Source organism: Pristis pectinata, chromosome 2 (assembly GCF_009764475.1).
Source record: "Pristis pectinata isolate sPriPec2 chromosome 2, sPriPec2.1.pri, whole genome shotgun sequence".
In the NCBI taxonomy this organism is placed as follows: Eukaryota; Metazoa; Chordata; class Chondrichthyes; order Rhinopristiformes; family Pristidae; genus Pristis; species Pristis pectinata.
In genome coordinates this window covers 28,809,418-28,829,687 of record NC_067406.1, presented here as the reverse complement: position 1 = coordinate 28,829,687, position 20,270 = coordinate 28,809,418, and the positions used below count along the sequence as shown (strand labels likewise).

At 42.0% G+C, this 20,270-nt stretch overlaps 1 protein-coding gene across 3 annotated transcripts in view; it reads right to left on the bottom strand.

The window, feature by feature from the left end:
• The window catches only part of rab27b (RAB27B, member RAS oncogene family), a 75,586-nt gene that overhangs the window by 19,184 nt on the left and 36,132 nt on the right, over positions 1–20,270 (bottom strand). For all 3 annotated transcript variants that reach the window (XM_052010190.1, XM_052010188.1, XM_052010189.1), the window contains exon 2: positions 5,349–5,520. In XM_052010190.1, coding sequence (XP_051866150.1) covers positions 5,349–5,501 — 153 coding nt within the window. In that variant the 5' untranslated portion in view covers positions 5,502–5,520. The remainder of the gene's footprint in view (positions 1–5,348; positions 5,521–20,270) is intronic.

Genomic DNA, 20,270 nt, shown 5'->3' with positions numbered 1-20,270 from the left:
CATGTACATATCCAAGTGCTTAACTGATACTATTGTACCTGCCTCAACCACTTCCTTGGGCAGCTCATTCCATATACTCATCACCCTCTGCATGAAAAAGTTGCCCCTCAGGTCTCTTCTAAATCTTTCCCCTCTTACCCTAAATGTATGCCCCTAGTTTTTGGTCTCCCCTGCCCTGGGGAAAAGACTGTTACTGTCCACCCTATCTACGCCTCTCATAATTTTAACTATTGCTTTAAGGTCACCCCTCATTCTCCTATGTTCCGAAGGATAAAGATCTAGCATGGCCAACAGAGGCCAGGCTAAATTAGGCTCTCTGGTCCTGGCAACATCCTCGTAAACCTTTTCTGCACTCTTTCCAATTGAACCACATCTTTCCTATAACAGGGTGACCAAAACTGCACACAGTACTCCAAGTGCGGCTTCACCAAAGACTTATACAATGCCTGGTGCAGCTGGCTGACAGGATTCCCAAAGATGCCGTATGTTGCCAGTACTGATCCCATTTGAGCACTCCCTTGCCCAAAGGAGATTAAAGCTGGAGGAACTTTAGTTAAATGTAAATGGGAACTTTTTATACATTGGATAGACGTGTATATAATTTTTAAACTTCATCAGACAGGAAACATATTTATGTTCTACATTAGTATTAATAATTAACAGTTAGCATTGAGTGCAGGGTTATACTTGGGCAAACGCCTGAATTTACTCTTTCCTAAACAGCTCACATGGCATTGTGAATACACTTCCTGCAGTGTGCAATGCTTAGGAACACATTACCATGAAATTCGTCACGGGCAGTGTCAAGAGTTCATCTGGGTTTAGACATCTACACCATGTCACATTCTCTTGTGGGAGCTTTTTTTCAATGAAACAGGAAAACATCTCACTTCACATTAATATTTTAAAATAACTGTACTGAAATATCCAGGCTATCTGTCCAAAGAACTGAGGGAGACCAAGATTTGCATTGCAAATTTGGGAGTAATGGAAGGAAGTTCTTCCATTACCATTTCTCATGGATAACTAGGCAAATTATTATGTGAGTTATATAATCCATGTTCCATAAAAGGGCCTCAGCAGATACAGTACTCAGCAATTTCTTTAACAATACAATATCTTTACCTACACTATCCAATTAAGAAAGGCGACATATTTGTTGTTTCAGTGTGCCTACTTCCAGTTTTATTAAGAGTAAAGTTCTGATTTAATACCAACATTCTACTGCAAGAAACTGAGTCGGTCCTCCCCTTTCCTGTTTGTTTGCTTTCTCTGATGTTGGAAATCAGTATTATGTCTCCTTTCTATTACAAAGCTGGGACTATGGGAAATAACCTCAGATTCATTACAGTCAGGGGATGGGTGGGTGTTAGACTTTGTGTGACCATGTAAAATAGAGACAATGAACTGGCAGTGTGTTTTACACCTTTCCTTGTGTTTACTTCCGTTGAAGCTTTTAATCATCTGTACGAATACCCTTTTCAATGGCAAGTTATCAGTTTTTCCACAGATGCAACTGGCCTGCTGAATGTTTCCAACATTTTCTGCTTTTTTTTTCAGATTTTCATGATCTGCAGTTTTTTAAAATTTTCATTAGTGTCAGTTTTTGTCTGACAATCTCCTGCCAATTACCTGCAGATGCTTTGCTAAAGATGCCATATAGATGGATAGCCCCTTGACAAAACACTCTAATGGTCTCAGCAGTCTAAAAAACAAATTGCATAGGGCCGTTTGAGCCTATCCTTGGCCAGTATTTGTCTGGTTCATTTTTACATTAGTCTTAGCTGATTATTTGCATAAAAAACTAATTTTGCATGTATGTTTGTACAATATATCTTCTGTCATTTCTATTCTATGAGCTACATATATTAATACAGCCTGTCATTTCAAAAATCATTGTGCTTAAAATAAACAAGTCTCCATTTTCTTTTTAAAGGGTCTTAAGTATATCTTAACCCTGATTAAATGGTTATATCAAACAGATATATGATTTGGCTGTTGTTACTACAGGTTTAATTAAACCCTTGGGCTAAGCATACTAATCTTAGTGTATTTTCTCTCCTATTTTCTGCCAGTCCTCTCAGAAAACATGAATAATGAATCCCTTCAAGATCATGGTGTCCCACTGGTATCTTACTCTAATAACCACTCTTCACTTGGCCAGCCGGACGATGTAAATTGGGAGGCCAAGTTACAGTAGTGAGCAAAATGCTTCATTCTGTCGAGACTCAGGGGACTGCAGGTGCTGGAATCTGGAGCAACAAACAATTTGCTGGAAGAACTCAGTGGGTGGAGCATCATCCCTACAGATGCTGCTCGATCTGCTGAGTTCCTCCAGCAGAATGGTTGATGCTTCAGTCTGTCTCTTTCCTCAGAAATGTGCTTTTCCCAATGAGTTGTATTGGATCAGCATCAGGAACAGCCTTCCCACCCCCACCCTCACCCCACCATGTATTTCATTCTCTGTACACTGTGGGGAGGGGAACATCACAGAAAATTCGAACACCCTTGCAAGATTTTCAGATACAATATCCTATGATATCAGGATGTGGTTGAAAACAGATACCAAAGTTTATGAGAGTGCTTAGTCATACCATGGTATCATTTAGTCACTCTGAACCCTTTAAAGTTATAGCACTGTTCACGTACAGCAACATAAATATGTTTATTTATAATGCACTGACAGTATTTTGTCTGGTGTATTTGGTTCTGTACTTCACTAAGTGTTGCAATTATATCTCAGACTATCAAAAGGAACCTTCATGTTCCACATTTGAAGTCTTCTTTTCCTTTGGTGACAGGAAACCTACACCCAAACCTTTGCGATTGCTTGGTCAGTAGAGTAGATTGCTTGGTCAGGATAAATATAGAACAGTATGGCACAGGAGTAGGCCCTCCAACCCACAATGTCTGTGCTGACCACAATGCCAATTTAAACTGAACATCTGGCTGCACATGGTCCATATCCCTTAATTCACTGCCTGTTCATGTGTCTGTCTAAATGTCTCTTAAATGTTGCTATTGTATCTGCTTCCACCACCTCCACAAGCACCACATTCTAGGCACCTACCACTCTCTGTGTGGAACACTTATAACGTAAATCTCCTTTCAACTTTCCCCTTCTTGCCTTAAAGCTATGCCCATTGCCAGGGAGAGGTGGGAGTGGGGCTACCAATCAAAAGTCACAGATTTAAAACAAGTGTGGCAAAAGAACCTGGGTGGGATGAGGAGAAGGTATTTTTACATCCAGCAATTCACTACGTGGTGGACCATGTTCAACGGCACCTTTCCATTGAACTAGTATTTGAAAAGGATCAGATTGCAGGACCATGAGGAAAGAGTATTGAGCACTGCAGTGGAACTAATTTGAAAAGGCTTTCAAAGAGCCAGCATTGATAAGGTGGATTCTATGGCTTCCTAGTACACTGTATGAATCTCTGGCAGGATTCTAGACTGAAGACAAATTCCATGATGCTGGAGGTGAGTGAGAAGTGAGGTGTGTTTGATGTTATTATATTAGGGAAAAAAAATGAGAATTTAACTAAGGAGTTCTTTCAAGTGGGGTTGAATGTCGGGCTGAGGCTTCTCAGTTAGGAAGCTTGCTTCACAAAGACAGTACACATGAGCAGCTAAGTTTACCACAAGAGTAAGAGGAGTCTTGGGGTGGGTATGGTCCAAGTTGAGAGGTGTTCGAGGAGGAGAGGGTAGTCTGAAGAAGGTTAGAGGAAGCACATGGTGGTGGTTATGAATGGTGGGGAGGTGCAATGCCAGCTGGGATGAGTGTTGTGGAATTGCTGGCTACTTGGTTGAGTCTGAAGGAAATTAGCTCATCCTCCTGCCCCACATGTAGTACCGTAAAGCCACTTCACCCCTTCTTCCCTGCATTCCATTGCTGGATTCCTGAGGCCTGGCAAACCCAGCAACCTGAGGTTAAACATGAAACAAAGGCAAGCAGCCTCATGATAAAAGTGAATCCAGTGTCCTAGTCTCAATCAGCTACAGCTGCTTCATCAGTGCCCTTCCTTCCTTCATAAAGTCAGAAGTGCAGACGTTTGCTTATGATTGCACAATGTTCAATTCCATTCACAACTCCTCAGCATACGAAGCAGCCCATGCCTGCATACAGAAAGATTCTGGGCTATGTTCAGGCCTGAGCTGATTAATGGTGAGAAACATTCATGCCACTAAAGTGCCAGGCAATAACCATCTCCAACAAGACAAGAGTCTAACTACCTACCTTGCCATTCAATGGCAGGGATAGGTAGTTAGACTCTTATCTTGTTTCTGTTTCCTCCACTTTTACAAGCAGTGAGTCCTGGACCACCTTTTGCACTCTGCTGTCTATTTAGTTGACAACCTTATGGGTAAATACTGAGGGTCATCATTGACCAGAAACTCAGCTGGACATAAATAATGTGCTACAAGACAAGTTGACAAGCTGGGAATCCTCCAACAAGTAACACCGCCACCATCCACAAGGTACAAGTTAGAATGTGATGGAACCCTCTCCACTTGCCTGGATGGGTACAACACTTACAGCTCTCAAGAAGTTCAACACCATCCAGTACAAAGCACCACGCCTGACTGGCATTCCATCAACCACCCTAAATGTTCATTCCTTCTATCACTGATGCACAGCGTCTGCAGTGTATACCATCTACAGAGTGCATAGCAAATACTCACCCTGGCTACTCTGACAGTACCTCCCAATATGCATGGGAACATTGCCACTGCAGGTTCCCCTCCAAGTTACACACTATCCTGACAGAAATATATCACCTTTCCTTCATCATTGCTGCTTCTACATCTTGATACTCGCTGTGAGAGTACCTTCCCTAAAGGACTGTGGCTTATGCAGTTCTTGGCAATGCTCACTCCCTGGCACTCATGTTTCAATGTTGTATAGATCTTGCTGCATGCGGTTCACGTGGTTCATCTCCACCTTCTCAATAACAATTAGGGATGGGCAATAAATGCTGGTGTTGCCAGAAACATCCAGAAAATGAATTTTAAAAAGAGCCATATCCGCTCCCTGCAGACCAATCCAGTCAATCCCACTCCTTTACCCATTACTCCTAACTCTAGAAATTGCTTTTCCTCAACTTTTCCAATAAACTGTTGAAGATCCTGATTGATTCTGTTTCCTCCACTTTTACAAGTAGTGAGTCCTGGACCTTCTTTTAGCACTCTGCCAATTAGTCGATGCTGTCCATTTAGTTGACGACCTTATAAGTAAAATCAAAATATAACTGTATATTTAGTTGCATTTCCCTTCTTTAGTCTAGATTTTGCCATTATTAATAACATTAGATTGGAGCTGGAATGGGGGGAAGGAAGCAGGCACTCACCAGTCTCTTTTCCCGGAAGTCAATTCCCACTGTGGTGACAAACTTGGGGTTGAATTTATTCTCCGTGTACCTATAGAGAAAGGTGGTTTTACCAACCCCAGTGTCGCCGAGAGCCAGAAGTTTAATCAGATAATCGTAGTCCCCATCAGTCATAGTGCTAGTCACGTTAACCCTATAAAAAGAGCAAGTCAGAAAGTCAGCAAGGCTTGAGAAGCAGAATATTTCAATGCAAGACAGTTCTTTCATTCTTTAGCTTTTATCCTTCTATTAATTAATAAATAATTATGAATTTCAATTGGTCACAAAGATATGAGGTCACCGAATGCTCCTCACCCTAGCAGCTATTTTTTTAAATCAAAATATTGTATGCTGCCAGTGCAAATCTCAAAATTAATATTATGGGAATTGTCTTATGATCTTATTCAATCAAGATTCAATCAGAGCTAATCCTATTAAAATTTTACTGCTCTTTAACTTAAGGTCAATGTTACTTTTTAAATATAAGTTATTGACAACATTACATCTGGAATACTTCTTCCTACGTCTTTCCTTTACAAATGTTTACGTTCCCTTGTATAATGGAAACCGCATGAGTAAAGCTGTCACACTCTTATTCCACCACCTCTTTTGGTAAGAGTGCTGCTGTGTTGTCCCTTAGCTTCCAAGCATCCCTGCAAAGTGCCTGGCCATCGAAATTGCCAAGTATTTTGAGACAACTTCATCATAAAAGATACATATATTCTACAAAATTGAATGTTGAATATGAGGGCTTGAGATATGCCCAGTCTTCTTCTGTTTCCCTCTGCGATCTTGTCTGCTTGACCTGCAGAATAATTATAAGCATTCATTCTTGGTTGGTAGCTTTAAATATGGTATTTACTAGCAACTGTGTGTTTCAATTCATTTCTTAAATTTGGTGCTTTGAATTTGACAGGATGGAATTCAGGAAGCAGAGTTGTGAGTGCAGCCAATGCTACATGAGATATTTCACTAGCACAGGTGGATTTCTAGGCAGTACTCTTTGAGACCTGAGCACTCTCAGGTCAGAGGCCTAAATAGACCTCATGCCATGTTACACTCAGTTGCCTTTAAAAAAGTGTGGTACAAACTGGGCACCATGACCAAACACATTCTGTTCTCCCCAAATGTATTATTTTAAAACTGATGTATTATTAACAATGAGAACACTGAATTCTACAACTACTGCTAAGTTGCTCCCCCTCTGTTCCTTTTCCCTCTGTCCTCCTGATCTACCCATTTCTTCCCACATTCGCCTCAGCCCTCGTCACCCTGTTTCTTCCCCTCTTTCACCCACTCCATCAGCCCATCACCCACACAGTCTTCCCACTGGTTCCCCTTCCCCATGGTTCCAATCTGCCCTCCTCACCTCCCTCCATTGATTCCATGCCCTACCTTCCTCTATTAGGTTCCATATTCAGCAGTTTGTTGCTTCTACCTATCACCTCCCAGCCTCTGTTGTGATTTCCACTCTCTCCTCCTCAGTTGGCCTAACACTCCTCCTCACCTGGATACACTTATCACTTGCCAGCTCTTGCTCCACCCCTTTCCTCTACCTTTTTGTACTGGCTATCTCCCCTCTATTTTTCAGTCCAGGTAAAAGGTCTCAACCCAGAACATCAACTCTCCATCTCTGTCCACAGATGCTGCCTGACCCACTGAGTTCCTCCAGCATCTCATGTATTGCTCCAGATTCCAGCATCTTCAGTCTCTTGTGTCTATTATTGACTTCATGTTTGCTCAGCCATGAATAATCAACTCATAGTGTATAGTAAGAGAAACAAAAAAGGAATGGCTTTCAACAACCTTTGGGACAAGATGGAATGACAGAAGATTAACTGAGACTACTGGTAATTGAGAACTAATATCCATTACACCAGAACAGAATGACTTCTCAAGAACTTAATGGTGCCAGATGCCAAGAGCAGAGCAACAGGAGATACTGTGAGAATCCAACTTTATGAGGAAACTACATCACACATTGCTTATAGCTTCCACTTTTCAGCTCAAAGATCCTTCATCAGAACTTTTATTTCTGACTTCCAGCATGTGTAGTTTCTTGATTTTCATTTCTCTGTTAAAATTTGGCCCTGTGAAACATACTCTGCCAGCAAAAGGTAAGAAAGTTTCAAAGGTGTGGCTTAATTCTGATATTATAAGCAGTGTTCCTTCAACAATGATGTCAATATATTGTTCCACTGTTAACCCTCTGTCTGAGTGGTATACAAGGCAGAGTTGCTGCAGAGGAATATGCATGCAATATGGCCTTATCTTGTGGTTTTTGTGTTGAGTCTTCTTTTCTCTATTAATGTAACTTCAATGCAATGTTTGAAGTTGGCAAAAATAATTGCAGAATATGATAGAGTGAAGACTATTAATCACTGTATTAAATGCCAAGATTTTTTTTGAAGGGAGTGGTTTTGGAGAGACTGCAGGATGTTATTTAAACATATAATTATAGAGTAAAGTCAAAAAGTGAAAAAGACAGGAAGGAGACAGAGTATGAATAGGAGAATTGTCAAGTGCTCTGTCGGTAACTCAGTTACTCTGTACATTAAGTGCAAATTATTTTCTAGTGTTCTCTCACTTACTTCACCCATTCCTCACGTTGACACAAGTATAACAGAATTTCTGATCCTCCAGAGCTTCACCAACTATTCTGATAAAGTTATGACAGTTGAGAAGATTAATCCAAGAAGAAAGCCATGTCCCATCCATTTTGGAAAATGAAGTTAACATTCATGAATCACATTAATTTTCAAATTGTTTAAAAAACATGCATGCAGTTTAGAAGTGGTATGATGGAGATGTAACTCCTCTTGCCACCCTGGTTCAGCCCTATTTCTGTGTGGAGCACCACAATATTCCAATTGGTGTTCTCAGTCAGTCAGCCTCTGGGAAGTGTTTTCCTATTCTCTCCTTTATTCCCCACTGGGTATGGTTCAAAACCAGTGGTAGCTCCTTCAGACTGCAAGAACTCTAATTTTATGGTTTTGTGGGACATCAGCATACACTTTCACTGGCTTTGATTAGGGCAAGCTATGTGTTTATAGTTGTTTAATCAGCATTTCACTAGTAAACAGAGCACATGAAGAGTGTACACCTTTCTACAAGTGCACAAGGCTGATTGAACTGAGGAAAAGCAAAGCTCAGAAACCAACTGATTTCATACTTTGGATTTTTCACTGTTGTCTATGCAACAGATTATTTTAAATAAATTGTTAATTTTATCTGTGCAATTTGTTTTTATGTTGCCCATGGCCCTCTATGTTTTATGCAGGAGCAGAGGGTATATTGACTTTATGCAGGTGTCTGAGAATTTGTGTGGTCAGTCATTGCAAATAGGCATGATGGTGTAGCGGTTAGCATAACACTGTTACAGCACCAGCAACCCAGGTTCAATTCCGGCCACTGTCTGTAAGGCGTTTGTATGTTCTCCCCGCGTTTGCGTGGGTTTCCTCCGGGTGCTCTGGTTTCCTCCCACATTCGAAAGATGTACAGGTTTGTGGGCATGCTATGTTGCCGCTGGAAGCATGGTGACACTTGCGGGCGGCCCCCAGAACACTCTATGCAAAAGATGTATTTCACTGTGTGTTTCGATGTACAAGTGACTAATAAAGATATCAAATCAAATCAAATCCTGCTTAAATAAAGAAGTTCATTCAAGAGGAAGGTTCATAAAAAGCTGTGATTTTTTGCAATAAAACTAAAGTTTCCTGTAGTGAAAGAATATATTTTATCCTTTCCATAAAAATGGCAAGGTCTTATTATATTTTTGACCTTATTGTATGATAACTCTCATGTAAAGTGCTTTGGATGCCTTGTTACATTATGTGTGGAACTTGTTACTACTATTAAATGCAATTAGCATCACACGTACAGGAATTATTCGAGTGACAATGAGCTCTCTCGACAAGTGACTTTTCCCATCTTTATCCTAAAGCAGAAGCAGAAAAGTGGCATGTTGGTGGTAGGAAAAGGGCTTCATCGACCACAGTAAAATTCAATCAGTATTCACAGCATGAGAACAGCTCCATTCATTCCAACAGCTCCATTCTGGTGCTTTGCTCCACACAAAATTTTTTCCACTTTTTTTCTCTAACTCCATCAATAAATCCTTCCATTGTCTCTGCCTTTTGCTCGCTCAGCCTTCCATAATATGCATCTTTTTCTGGACAAAAAGCTTTCTCTTAATTTCCCATTGGTTTGGTTAATGACAGACTTATATTTATCAGCCCTAGATTTGATCACACCTTCTCAACATCATCTCCACAACCACCCTATCAAGTTCTTTCAAAATCTTAAAGTCTATCAGATCATAGTGTAGCATCACAAACAAGATGCTGGAGGAACTCAACGGGTCAGGCAGCATCTGTGGAGCGAAATGGACAGTTGATGTTTCGGGTCGAGACCTTTCATCTGTGGTGTTCTCTCTCCTTAGTCTGTTCAATCTTTTCTGATGTATGCAACCACTTAATGACGATATTATTCCAATAAATACTTTCTTTTTCACCTTTTCCGATGCATCTATATCCTTGTTATAATATAACCAGGAGCTCACATTGTAATAACATTAATAATGGATTCAGTATTCACAATGTTCTACTGAGGGGCTCATTCATGAGTGAGTAACATTAACATCAATTATATCTTATTTTGAGATTGATATAGCCTTGTCATGTCTTCAATATCCTCTTCACAAATGCACCTCTCTTCATGATTATTCTCCGCAGAAAATGAATTGGACATATCAACAGTGCAACTACAAAAACAAAGCAGTGAATGAGTACCGCTTAGAAGGGACTTAGCTCTTGAACACTCTGAGCCTATCTACCATCATACTAAATCCCTGTCCCAAAAACTCCTAATATTCATAATGCTCCTGCGAAACACCTTGGAAGATTTTATTAGGCTCAGAGGATATAATATGTTGGGATTCAGTAAAGGAAATGCAGTACACGCAATAAGTGAAGAAACTAAATCAATCTCATTCCGTGACCAACATCACATATCACATTAGTTTACTTTAATTAAAATAAATGAAAATTGCCTCAGAGGCAAGATTTACTCATTGAATTAGAAAGAGCAGGTTATTACCCATGAGCTCTCTCAAGCATACAATTTAGATCAGTTCATATCTACTTTGAGATTAATTGTAGCATCGTTTAAAAATGTAACATAAGCAAGAACTGAACAATTTCTATCCCTGGAAGCTCACAACAACAAGGTGGCACTCAGATATTTACTTATTATTACAGAAGTATTCAGAACAATAATCATCCAAAATGTGGTATTGCTCAGTACATAAATGAGAAATTCATCATTAAAATATATTTTAATCTGGTAAGGTCATAATATAAGGTTTATAAACCTAATACTTTCAATACAAAGACTTTGGTCCTTGGCTTCCGTCTGGGTTGTGGGATCATTTAGCTCTGTTGATACAATCCTGCTTTCACTGTTTAGCACACGTGTATTTTAGTTTCATTGTGTAAGCACTTGATTTTTAGTAGGCTTGGTGCTGTTTCTTGCATGTATTCTCCACTCCTCATTGAACCAGGGTAGATCTCTTGGCTTGAACACTGGTAGAATCAGGGCTATGTTGGGCCATGAGCTGTGGTGGAACGCTGAAGGCTGCAGCACTCTGTGGATGCTCATGATTGCACTGCTAGATATGTCCTGAATTGTTCCCATTTACTAATGTGGTTGCACCACACAATTTTATGGAGGGTTTCCTCAGTCTCAACATGGCAATTCATCTCGCTAGGATTTAGCAGCAGTTGCCCTTGTGATGGCCCGTTGCATCTGCAATGTTAGGTTGCCGAGGAGTAGGTCAGCTAAGTTTTTCCTTGTTGGTGTTGGTTTTTGCCACCTTCTACAGACACAGCCTGCCAGCTATGTCCTTCAGGGCTTTACCATTTTAGTCAGGGGAAGTGCAACTGACTCCTTTTGGAGCTGATTCAAATAGCATTCTTGTTCCTGGTGACACATCCTGATTGCTAAGTAAGGCATCAGTGTACAAGGAAAATGTTTAAACTGGGTCAATTATCGTTTGTAATGTTGATTCTATTTTTTTGTATGCACTGACCTGAGGTATTTCGCTTCACTCTTGAGTTATAAAAGGTACAAAAAAATACAGCAGCTTCCTTTCTTGTTCACCCTCAAATAACTTCCAAAAATTCAGAAATATTCTGTCTGGTCAAGCACCAGTTTAATGAATCTCCGTGCTGTATTACATGCTCAGTTTTTAACTCTTTTGGTGTCATGACCAATTTTTTTGTAACTCTTTGATATGATACAGTATATGCCACAGGATACCGGTGGTATCACATAAAACTGCTGATTAACCAGATTGAGAAGAAATATTTGTATGTCTGCAACAAGTAAATTTTCACTCTGCAACAAAACTAATTCTAAACAGTCAAAGAATGTACACTAACTAGATCAATGAAACAGATTACTTTATGATCATAGATAGCAATAAAACTATGTAATAAAACAAGGAGTTTAAAACTCCACTGCACTCATGTTGATCACTATCAATGATATACATAGAACCTCCAAAATGTAACAAACCTGATCAAATCTCAGTTGCTACTTTAATGGCAAAAAGTTACAGGCCTCCATAATTTATTTAGTAACTTACCTAAATAAAAATTAGAAACTGGCAAAATACAACTTTAGTTATTCCTCTTTTTGGTCAGGCAAATGATCAAATTTGAATGTCTCTGATTACCTTTAGACTTGTACATAGGTACATGAACCCAATTAATCTACATATGTGAATGATGTATTTTGATTCTTCCTGTCAGTGTTTGGTGGGGGAGTGGTGGGGGTAAGGGGGTGCTGAGTGATGTCTCAGTACACTTCAACCACTGAAACTCAAAAATCTTCATTGACATTTTGTATTGACGTGCTCATTTGACTCCTGATGCTTCAGCCCTGAAATGGTTCCTTGTGAAATGAATGAAATGTGAATCAATTTTACTCCATACAATCCTATAAACTTTCATGGTCCTAAGTGATATGGGCAGTGGGACGCACGGAGTGGAGAGAGAGGCTGCTGGGGAAAAACCAAGAGGCCAACAGATGGCCAAAGGACTCCTCAAGGCCAGAACTTGGAACTGTGCTCAATTTAGCAACTGCAACTTATCAAGGCTTTTTCATTTCAGCTTGCAGTTTGCAACATGTCGCCACGCTCCGGCGCCATCTCGCTTTTTTTTGCAGTGGACCCACTGCAATTCGCCTATCGCCAAAACAGGTCTACAGTGGATGCCATCTCCCTGGTTCTACACTCAGCTCTGGAGCATCTGGACAGTACAGACACCTACTTTAGGCTTTTGTTTATTGACTACAGCTCTGTCTTCATTACAATAATCCCAAGCAAGCTTGTCACCAAACTCCGATACCTAGGACTCAACACCTCTCTCTGTAACTGGATCCGTGACTTTCTAACAAACAGACCGCAATCAGTGAGGATAGGCAGCAATACCTCGACACGATTATTCTCAACACTGGGCCCCACAAGGCTGCATCCTCAGACTATACTCCCTATACACTCATGTCTGTGTGGCCAGATTCTGCTCTAACTCCATCTACAAGTTTGCAGATGATACCACCGTTGTAGGTCGTATCTCAAACAGCGATGAGGCGGAGTACAGGAAGGAGAGAGTGGAATGGTGTCATGACAACAACCTTTCCCTCAATGTCAACAAAACAAAAGAGCTGGTCATTGACTTCAGGAAAGGGGGCAGTGTACATGCACCTGTCTACATCAATGGTGCTGAGGTCGAGAGGGTTGAGAGCTTCACATTCCTGGGAGTGAACATCACCAACAGGCTGTCCTGGTCAAATCACATAGATGCCATGGCCAAGAAAGCTCACCAGCGCCTCTACTTCCTCAGGACGCTAAAGAAATTTGGTTTGTCCCCTTTGACTCTCACCAACTTTTACCGATGCACCATAGAAAGCATCCTATCTGGATGTATCATGGCTTGGTACGGCAACTGCTCTGCCCAGGACCGCAAGAAGCTGCAGAGAGTTGTGGACACAACCCAACGCATCATGCACACCAGCCTCCCCTCCTTGGACTCTGTCTTTACCTCTCACTGTCTTGGTGTAGCAGCCAGCATAATCAAAGACCCCACCCACTCAGGACATTCTCCCTTCTCTCCTCTTCCATCGGGTAGAAGATACAGGAGCCTGACGGCACGTACCACCAGACTTAAGGACAGCTTCTACCCCACTGTGATAAGACTATTGATCGGTTCCCTTATACAATGAGATGGACTATGACTTCACAATCTACCTTGTTGTGACCTTGCACCTTATTGCACTGCTCTTTCTCTGTAGCTGTGACACTTTACTCTGTACTGTTATTGTTTTTACCTGTACTACATCAATGCGCTCTGTACTAGCTCAATGTAACTGCACTGTGTAATGAATTGACCTGTACGATCGGTATGCAAGACAAGTTTTTCACTGTACCTCAGTACAAGTGACAATAATAAAGCAATGCCAATACCAATACCAATTTCACTTGCAGTCAGAATAACCACCCACGATTAAAGGTCAACAAACTGCAGTTGCTGGATATCTGAAATATAAACAGAAAATGCTGGAAACACTTGGCAAATCAGACAGCATCTAAGAAAAGAGAAACAGAGTTAATGTTTCAAATCGAAGACCCTTCATCATAACTGGAATATTGAGAAAACAAGTTAGTTTTAAATTGATGAGGGAGGGTCAGCTAGGTCAAAACAACTTAACACTATGGGTCCAGGGTTACCAATATTTATGAGCATCTTGTTAATAGATGAAAGAGAGCTTTAGGCAGAGAGAAAACATACAAGGGACATGTAAAGCTGTGAAATGCAGCTAATAAGGCACTTAAGTCTCAGATGGGGAAGAATTTCTTTTCTCAGAGGGTTGTGAGTTGGTGGAACTACTTGGCACAGAGAGCTGTGGGAGCAGAGTCTTTGGAGATACCTAAGCCTGAGATGGACAGATTTCTAATCAGTAAGGGAAACAAGGAGCTATAAAGGAAGGTGGATGAGGAATATCGGATCAGCTAAGAGAAAGTGCAGAGCAGATTCACCAGGATGTTGCCAGGATTGGAGGCCTTTATTTATGAGGAGAGACTGGAAATGCTGGGCTTATTTTCTTTGGAGTGGAGGGGACTGAGGGATGACTTGATAAAGGTATATAAAATTATGAGAAGCATAGATAGGATCGATAGTCAGAAATTTTTTTCCCATGATAGAGGAATCAAAAACAAAAGGGCAAAGGTTCAAGTGGAAAAGAAGGTGTTTTGAAGAGGATTTGAGAGGAAAGCTTTTTACACAGAGAGCAGTTGATATCTGGAACATGCTGCCAGAGGATGTGGTGGAATCAGATACAATCACTACATTTACAAAGCATTTAGACAAGCATTTGAATAGGCAAGGCAGAGAAGGATGCAATCCTAATGTAGGCAAACGGATTAGTGTAGATGGGCAAAAATGTCAGCATGGATGTGGTGGGCTGAAGGGCCTGTTTCTGTGCTGTACAGCTCTATGACTCTCTGACCCTATTAAATGGCAGAGCAAGCTTGACAGTCTGATTGTTTCTACTGCCACTACTGTTTCTACTTCCGCTGTAAATGCCAAGCAGATCAGGCAGTGGCTGTAGAGAAAAAAAGACTGAGTTAATATTACAGATGATAAAATAACAGCACGGTAGCATAGCGGTTAGCATAAAGCTATTACAGTGCCAACGATCTGGGTTCAATTCTTGCTGCTGTCTGTAAGGAGTTTGTACGTTCTCCCTGTGTCTGCGTGGGTTTCCTCCGAGTGCTCTGGTTTCCTCCCACATTCCAAAGACATACGGGTTAGGAAGTTGTGGGCATGCCATGTTGGTGCTGGATGAGTGGTGACACTTACGGGCTGCCCCCAGGACAAAGATGCATTTCACTGTGTGTTTTGATGTACGTGTGACTAATAAAGAAGTCTTATCTTAGCTTAAACTGACTTGATACAAACAGGAAAAATGAGTTATCTTAAATTGCTGAATCCTGAAGGCTGCAATTATATTCTTAGTCAGGGCAGCCCTGACCTATGAAGATCCTTTTGTATTGGCACAATGAGTGACCCTGGCCCCTTTTTCCTAATAATCTGTGGTGAGTAGTGAACTGCCCCTGCTGGCTACCAATCTCTGAAGGAAGTTTACCTTGCAGCGCTCTCCCATCCTGAATTTGCAGCACAGAGCAGGTCTTATCAATTGTTGCATAACATGAGCAGTAGGGATCTTCCAGGACACAATTATATCATGTGGGCTGGGCCAGAGCAAGCTCTGCTCACAAAAACCTCCCTAAACAATGCCCCCATCACTTCTAAATGACACTTCTGCTTTATCATTCTGAAAAAGAGGCTACTTCATTTCCAATCCAATCCATTCCATTTTCTCGTATCTCCTTATGACAGAGAAGGAGGCCAGTCAGCCCATCAAGTTTATTCTGGCTCTCAGAGCATTCACCTCAGTCCCATTCCTCCACTTATTTCCTGGTACATGCCCCTTAGTTTCCCCTCATTCTGCTGCCACCCTCCGCAAGATGTAATTAAGCTACTGGCAGCTCTTTTGGATGTGGGAGGAAAACGGACCACACCGGGTGAAACCCATGTGTTTCTGTGCTGTATGGCTGTGACTCACACCACACGGTCCTGTGGCAGTGTGTGTCTGCGGTTGTGCCTTGGTTTACTTTAGCATTTATCCTCCACTGCTCTCCCTCGGAGTCATTGAGTTTTAGCATTTAATCCTCACTGTTATCACTTAGAGTACAACACAGAAAAGGGCCCTTCAGCCCATCGTATCCATGCCAACCTTTTTTTCCCATCTACACCAATGCCATTTGTCCATATTAGGACTCTTATTCTGAACATTAATTTAAAGCCACTATCTATGAGCACAGACTTTATAGATGAGAATATTTGGCTTGCTCTGCACATAAGATTTGACTGAGGTACACTTTATTATTGTATATGAAATTGTCTACCATTGCTTCATTTGTAATTCCAAGATGATGTGACAATTAGTCACATAACCACACGTTATTAATATTCATCAAGACCATTCAACTGCATTCAAACCACTCCCAGCTCTTGCAACCACCTGCTTGTTATTATTTCATTCAGACGTTTCTTTACATGTGCCACTGGGTTTAACCAACCAAAGAACCATATTCCAGTGAGACTTGTTTTATTGCTTCGTTGCACTAATCTTAAGGGACTGGAATTTCAATTTGGAGGTCCGGGGATTAGTGCACCTCAGAAATGAATGGTGGAATTACCTCAGAGACCTGCCCAGAAAGACTACTCAAATCTGTGACAGGGGTTTCCTCTTTCCTGATGTGACTTGGAGTCAGAACCCTCTGGCAGTGGGTGAGGGAGGGGGGTGGATAGTGATAATCACTGTATTGTGTCGGTAACCTGGTAACCTGGCTCAGCCCTCTGTTGGTGCTCCCTTGGAAATGAAGTGGTTAAAGTGATCTCATCGCCACATAAGTCAGTGTGGACTGAGCCAATGTGCAGCGGTTGCCTGTGAGGAAGAGTGGTGCAAATAATCAGCACTGAGATGCGTGGCTCAGGGCAGCACGCTGGCTGGGATGGTGAGTGTGAGTCACTGCTGGCGACCGGCAGCACCTTCTTCGTGTGTTGGCAGACTGCCCGGATCTGACAGTCACTCTTATCCCCTCCTGTTGGATGCGATAGAAGCTGCTGCCTTCCCCTTGGTTTATCTGCACAGCTCATAGACACAGGGAGTTATAGAATCATAGAACTATACTGCAGAGGAACTGAATCTGCACCGACCATTAATTGGTAATTTGTTTATTATTGCCACATGTACTGAGTTACAGTGAAAACTTTATATCATCCACACAGATCATTGCACAACATCAGTACATCAAGCACCCATTTACACGAATCCTATTTGATTCTCATTCCCTCCTCCCCACTCTAGATTTTACTACTCACCTACACACTAAGGGAAACCTACACCGGCCGGTGAAACTACCAACCCACAGATCTTTGGAATGTGAGAGGAAACTGGAGCACCCAACAGTCACAGGGAGAACATGCAACTCTGCACAGGCAGCACCAGAGGTTAGGATTGAACCCAAGTCACTGGATCTATGAGGCAACAACTCTATTAGCTGTGCCATTGTGCTGTGCCAGAGTTTTTCTATGGTAACATAGTCAATGGTAGATGCCAGCCACTGATCTCCACCCATACAGAAAGCCTTAGTCTTGGTAGAGCTTTGTAGCCAAACAAATCAGGTTCCATCACATCCAATAGGAAGTGAACAAGGAGGCCACAGGACCTGGGCACTCCGGTGCTGCCAGTCCCCAGCAATGCTTGCACTCACTGTGCCCACCAGGGTGCAGCCCTGAGCCCCCACGTTTCAACACTCACCCCAGCCCTCACAGGCAACCTTTCCACTCTGTTCACTCCTGACTGAGCTGTGTGGTGAATGCACTGTGGAAATGCCAGCAGAAGCAGGAGCTCACACCAGACTCAAGGAACAATAGCGCACAGATCGAGATCTTTTAAAGTACAGCGGGGTAACTACTGGTGAGTGTTCCAGAATTGAGAGCGCTGTAATCAGTTCTCTGTGGGGTAGTCTTCAGAATCCCAGTGATTAAAGAAAAGAGTATGTGAGCCTTAATAACTCAAAACTGGCACAAAACTCATGGTCTACCGGACAGCAATGAGTCCTGATGCAGGTTTCTGACCTGAAACATTGACAATTTCTTTCCTCCCACAGATGCTGCTTGACCTGCTGAGTTCTGCCAGCACATTGTTTGTTGCTCCAGATTCCAGCATCTGCAGTCTCTTGTGTCACCTGATCCCTGCCCTTCTATATATAGAAAATAGAAGGAGTAGGGCGTTTGATCCTTCAGAACTGCTCTGGCATTCAACACGTTATGACTGATCATTCACTTCAGTACCCTGTTCCCACCTTCTCCCTTGATTCCTTTGGCATTAAGAAATATTTCTACCTCCTTCCTGAATATATTTAACGACATGACCACCACTGCCTTTTGTAGTAGAGAATTCCACACCCTCTTGATGAAGACAATTCTCCTGCTCTTGGTTCTAAATGACTGTGACATCCTGGTTCTGAATTCCCCGGCTATCAGAAACACTTTCTCTGTATTTCCTCTGCCTAGTCCTGTTTGAACTTTATAGATTTCTATGAGATCCTCTCTCACTCTCTGACTGACCCAATCTCTCCTACATCAGTCCAGTAAATCTTCAAAGCACTTCCTCCATAAGGAGACCAAAACTGCAAGCTAAATTATAGATGGGATCTCACCAAGGCCCTATAGAGCTGCCTCAAGACATCCTTGCTGCTGTACTCAAATCCTTTTGCAATGAAGGCCAATGCAGCATTTGCCTTCCTGTCTGTTTGCTGCACCTGTCTGCTTCTGAGACCTGGACTACATATAGCAGGCAACTCAAGGCACTGGTAAAATACCACCAATTCTGCCTCTGTAAAATCCTCCAAGTTCATTGGAAGGATAGGTGAACCAATGTCAGTTTCCTCTCCCAGGCCAACATGTCCAGTATTGAAGCCCTAGTTAGTCTCATTTGGCTGTGTTGAGCAAGCCACATCATTTGCACGCCCAGCATCAGACTCCCAAAATAGACATTCTACTCCAAGCTCTCTCATGGGAAGAAATTATCAGGAGGATAAAGTTTAAAGATGTGCTTAAAGTCGCCTTCAAAAATAAAATATCCCTACTAACTCCTGAGAACACCTGGCCGATGATATACAAAATGGAGAAGGAGCTTTCAGGATGGTATGAGAGCCTTGTGTCCATGCATTCTGGACCCAACCACTTTCCGCTACTTCACTGCTGACCTTTCTGTCATAAGATCAGAAGTGGGACATTTGCTAATTATTGCATAATGTTCAACTTTTCAGCAAATGAAGCAGCTCATGCCTGCATGAAGCAAGACTTAGACAACATTCAGGCATGGACTGATAAGTGGCAACTGTCTTTTGCAAGTTTGTGCTAGTCAATAACCACCTCTAACAAGAGAATCTAACTATCTGAACGAAAAGGTGGATGTTGCTTCTCCTATGCAAGGGAAGGTGTTGTGATAAGCGAAGATGAAAAGGTAAATGGTCCTTTCTAGTGGTTGAAAGGGGAAAGGAGTCAGTAACCTGGGGGCCAACATGTACCAGAAACTCAAATAGACCAGCAACATAAATACCATGGCTACAAAGCAGGTCAGATGCTAGGTGTCCAGCACAAGTCAAGAGGGTGATGTAGTACTCTCCAGTTGCCAGGTTAAGTGTAGCACTAATAGCTTGCAACAAGTTTGACATCATCAAGGACAAAGCAGACAGCTTGACTGGCACCTCATCAACTATCCTAAACATTCATTCCTTCCACCACTGCTGAACAATGGCTGCAGTGTGTGCCACCTACAAAATGCACCACAGTTACCCATCCACGCCACTCTAACCACACCTCCCAGAATGGCCTCTATCACCAAGATCAGGGCAGCAGGAGCATGGGAACACCACTGCCTGCAGTTTCCCCTCCAAGTTAGATATCAACCTGAATTTGAAAGATATCAATGGTTCATCATCATTGCTGAGTCTAAATCCAGGACCTTCCTATCCAACAGTGCCTGTAATTACCTGCACCAGAAGGACAGTAGCAGTTCAAGAAGGTAACTCGTCATCACTTTCTCAAAAGCAATTAGGGATCAATAATAAATGCTGGTCTTGCCTCTTGCAATGCCCAGATACGGCCTTGCATTACCAGAGGAAGGAGTGGGCCACCTCACAAGCTACCCACGTGAACCCCGTCAGCCTCCACCTGCCCCATCTGTGGAAGGACCTGTGCTTCCCAC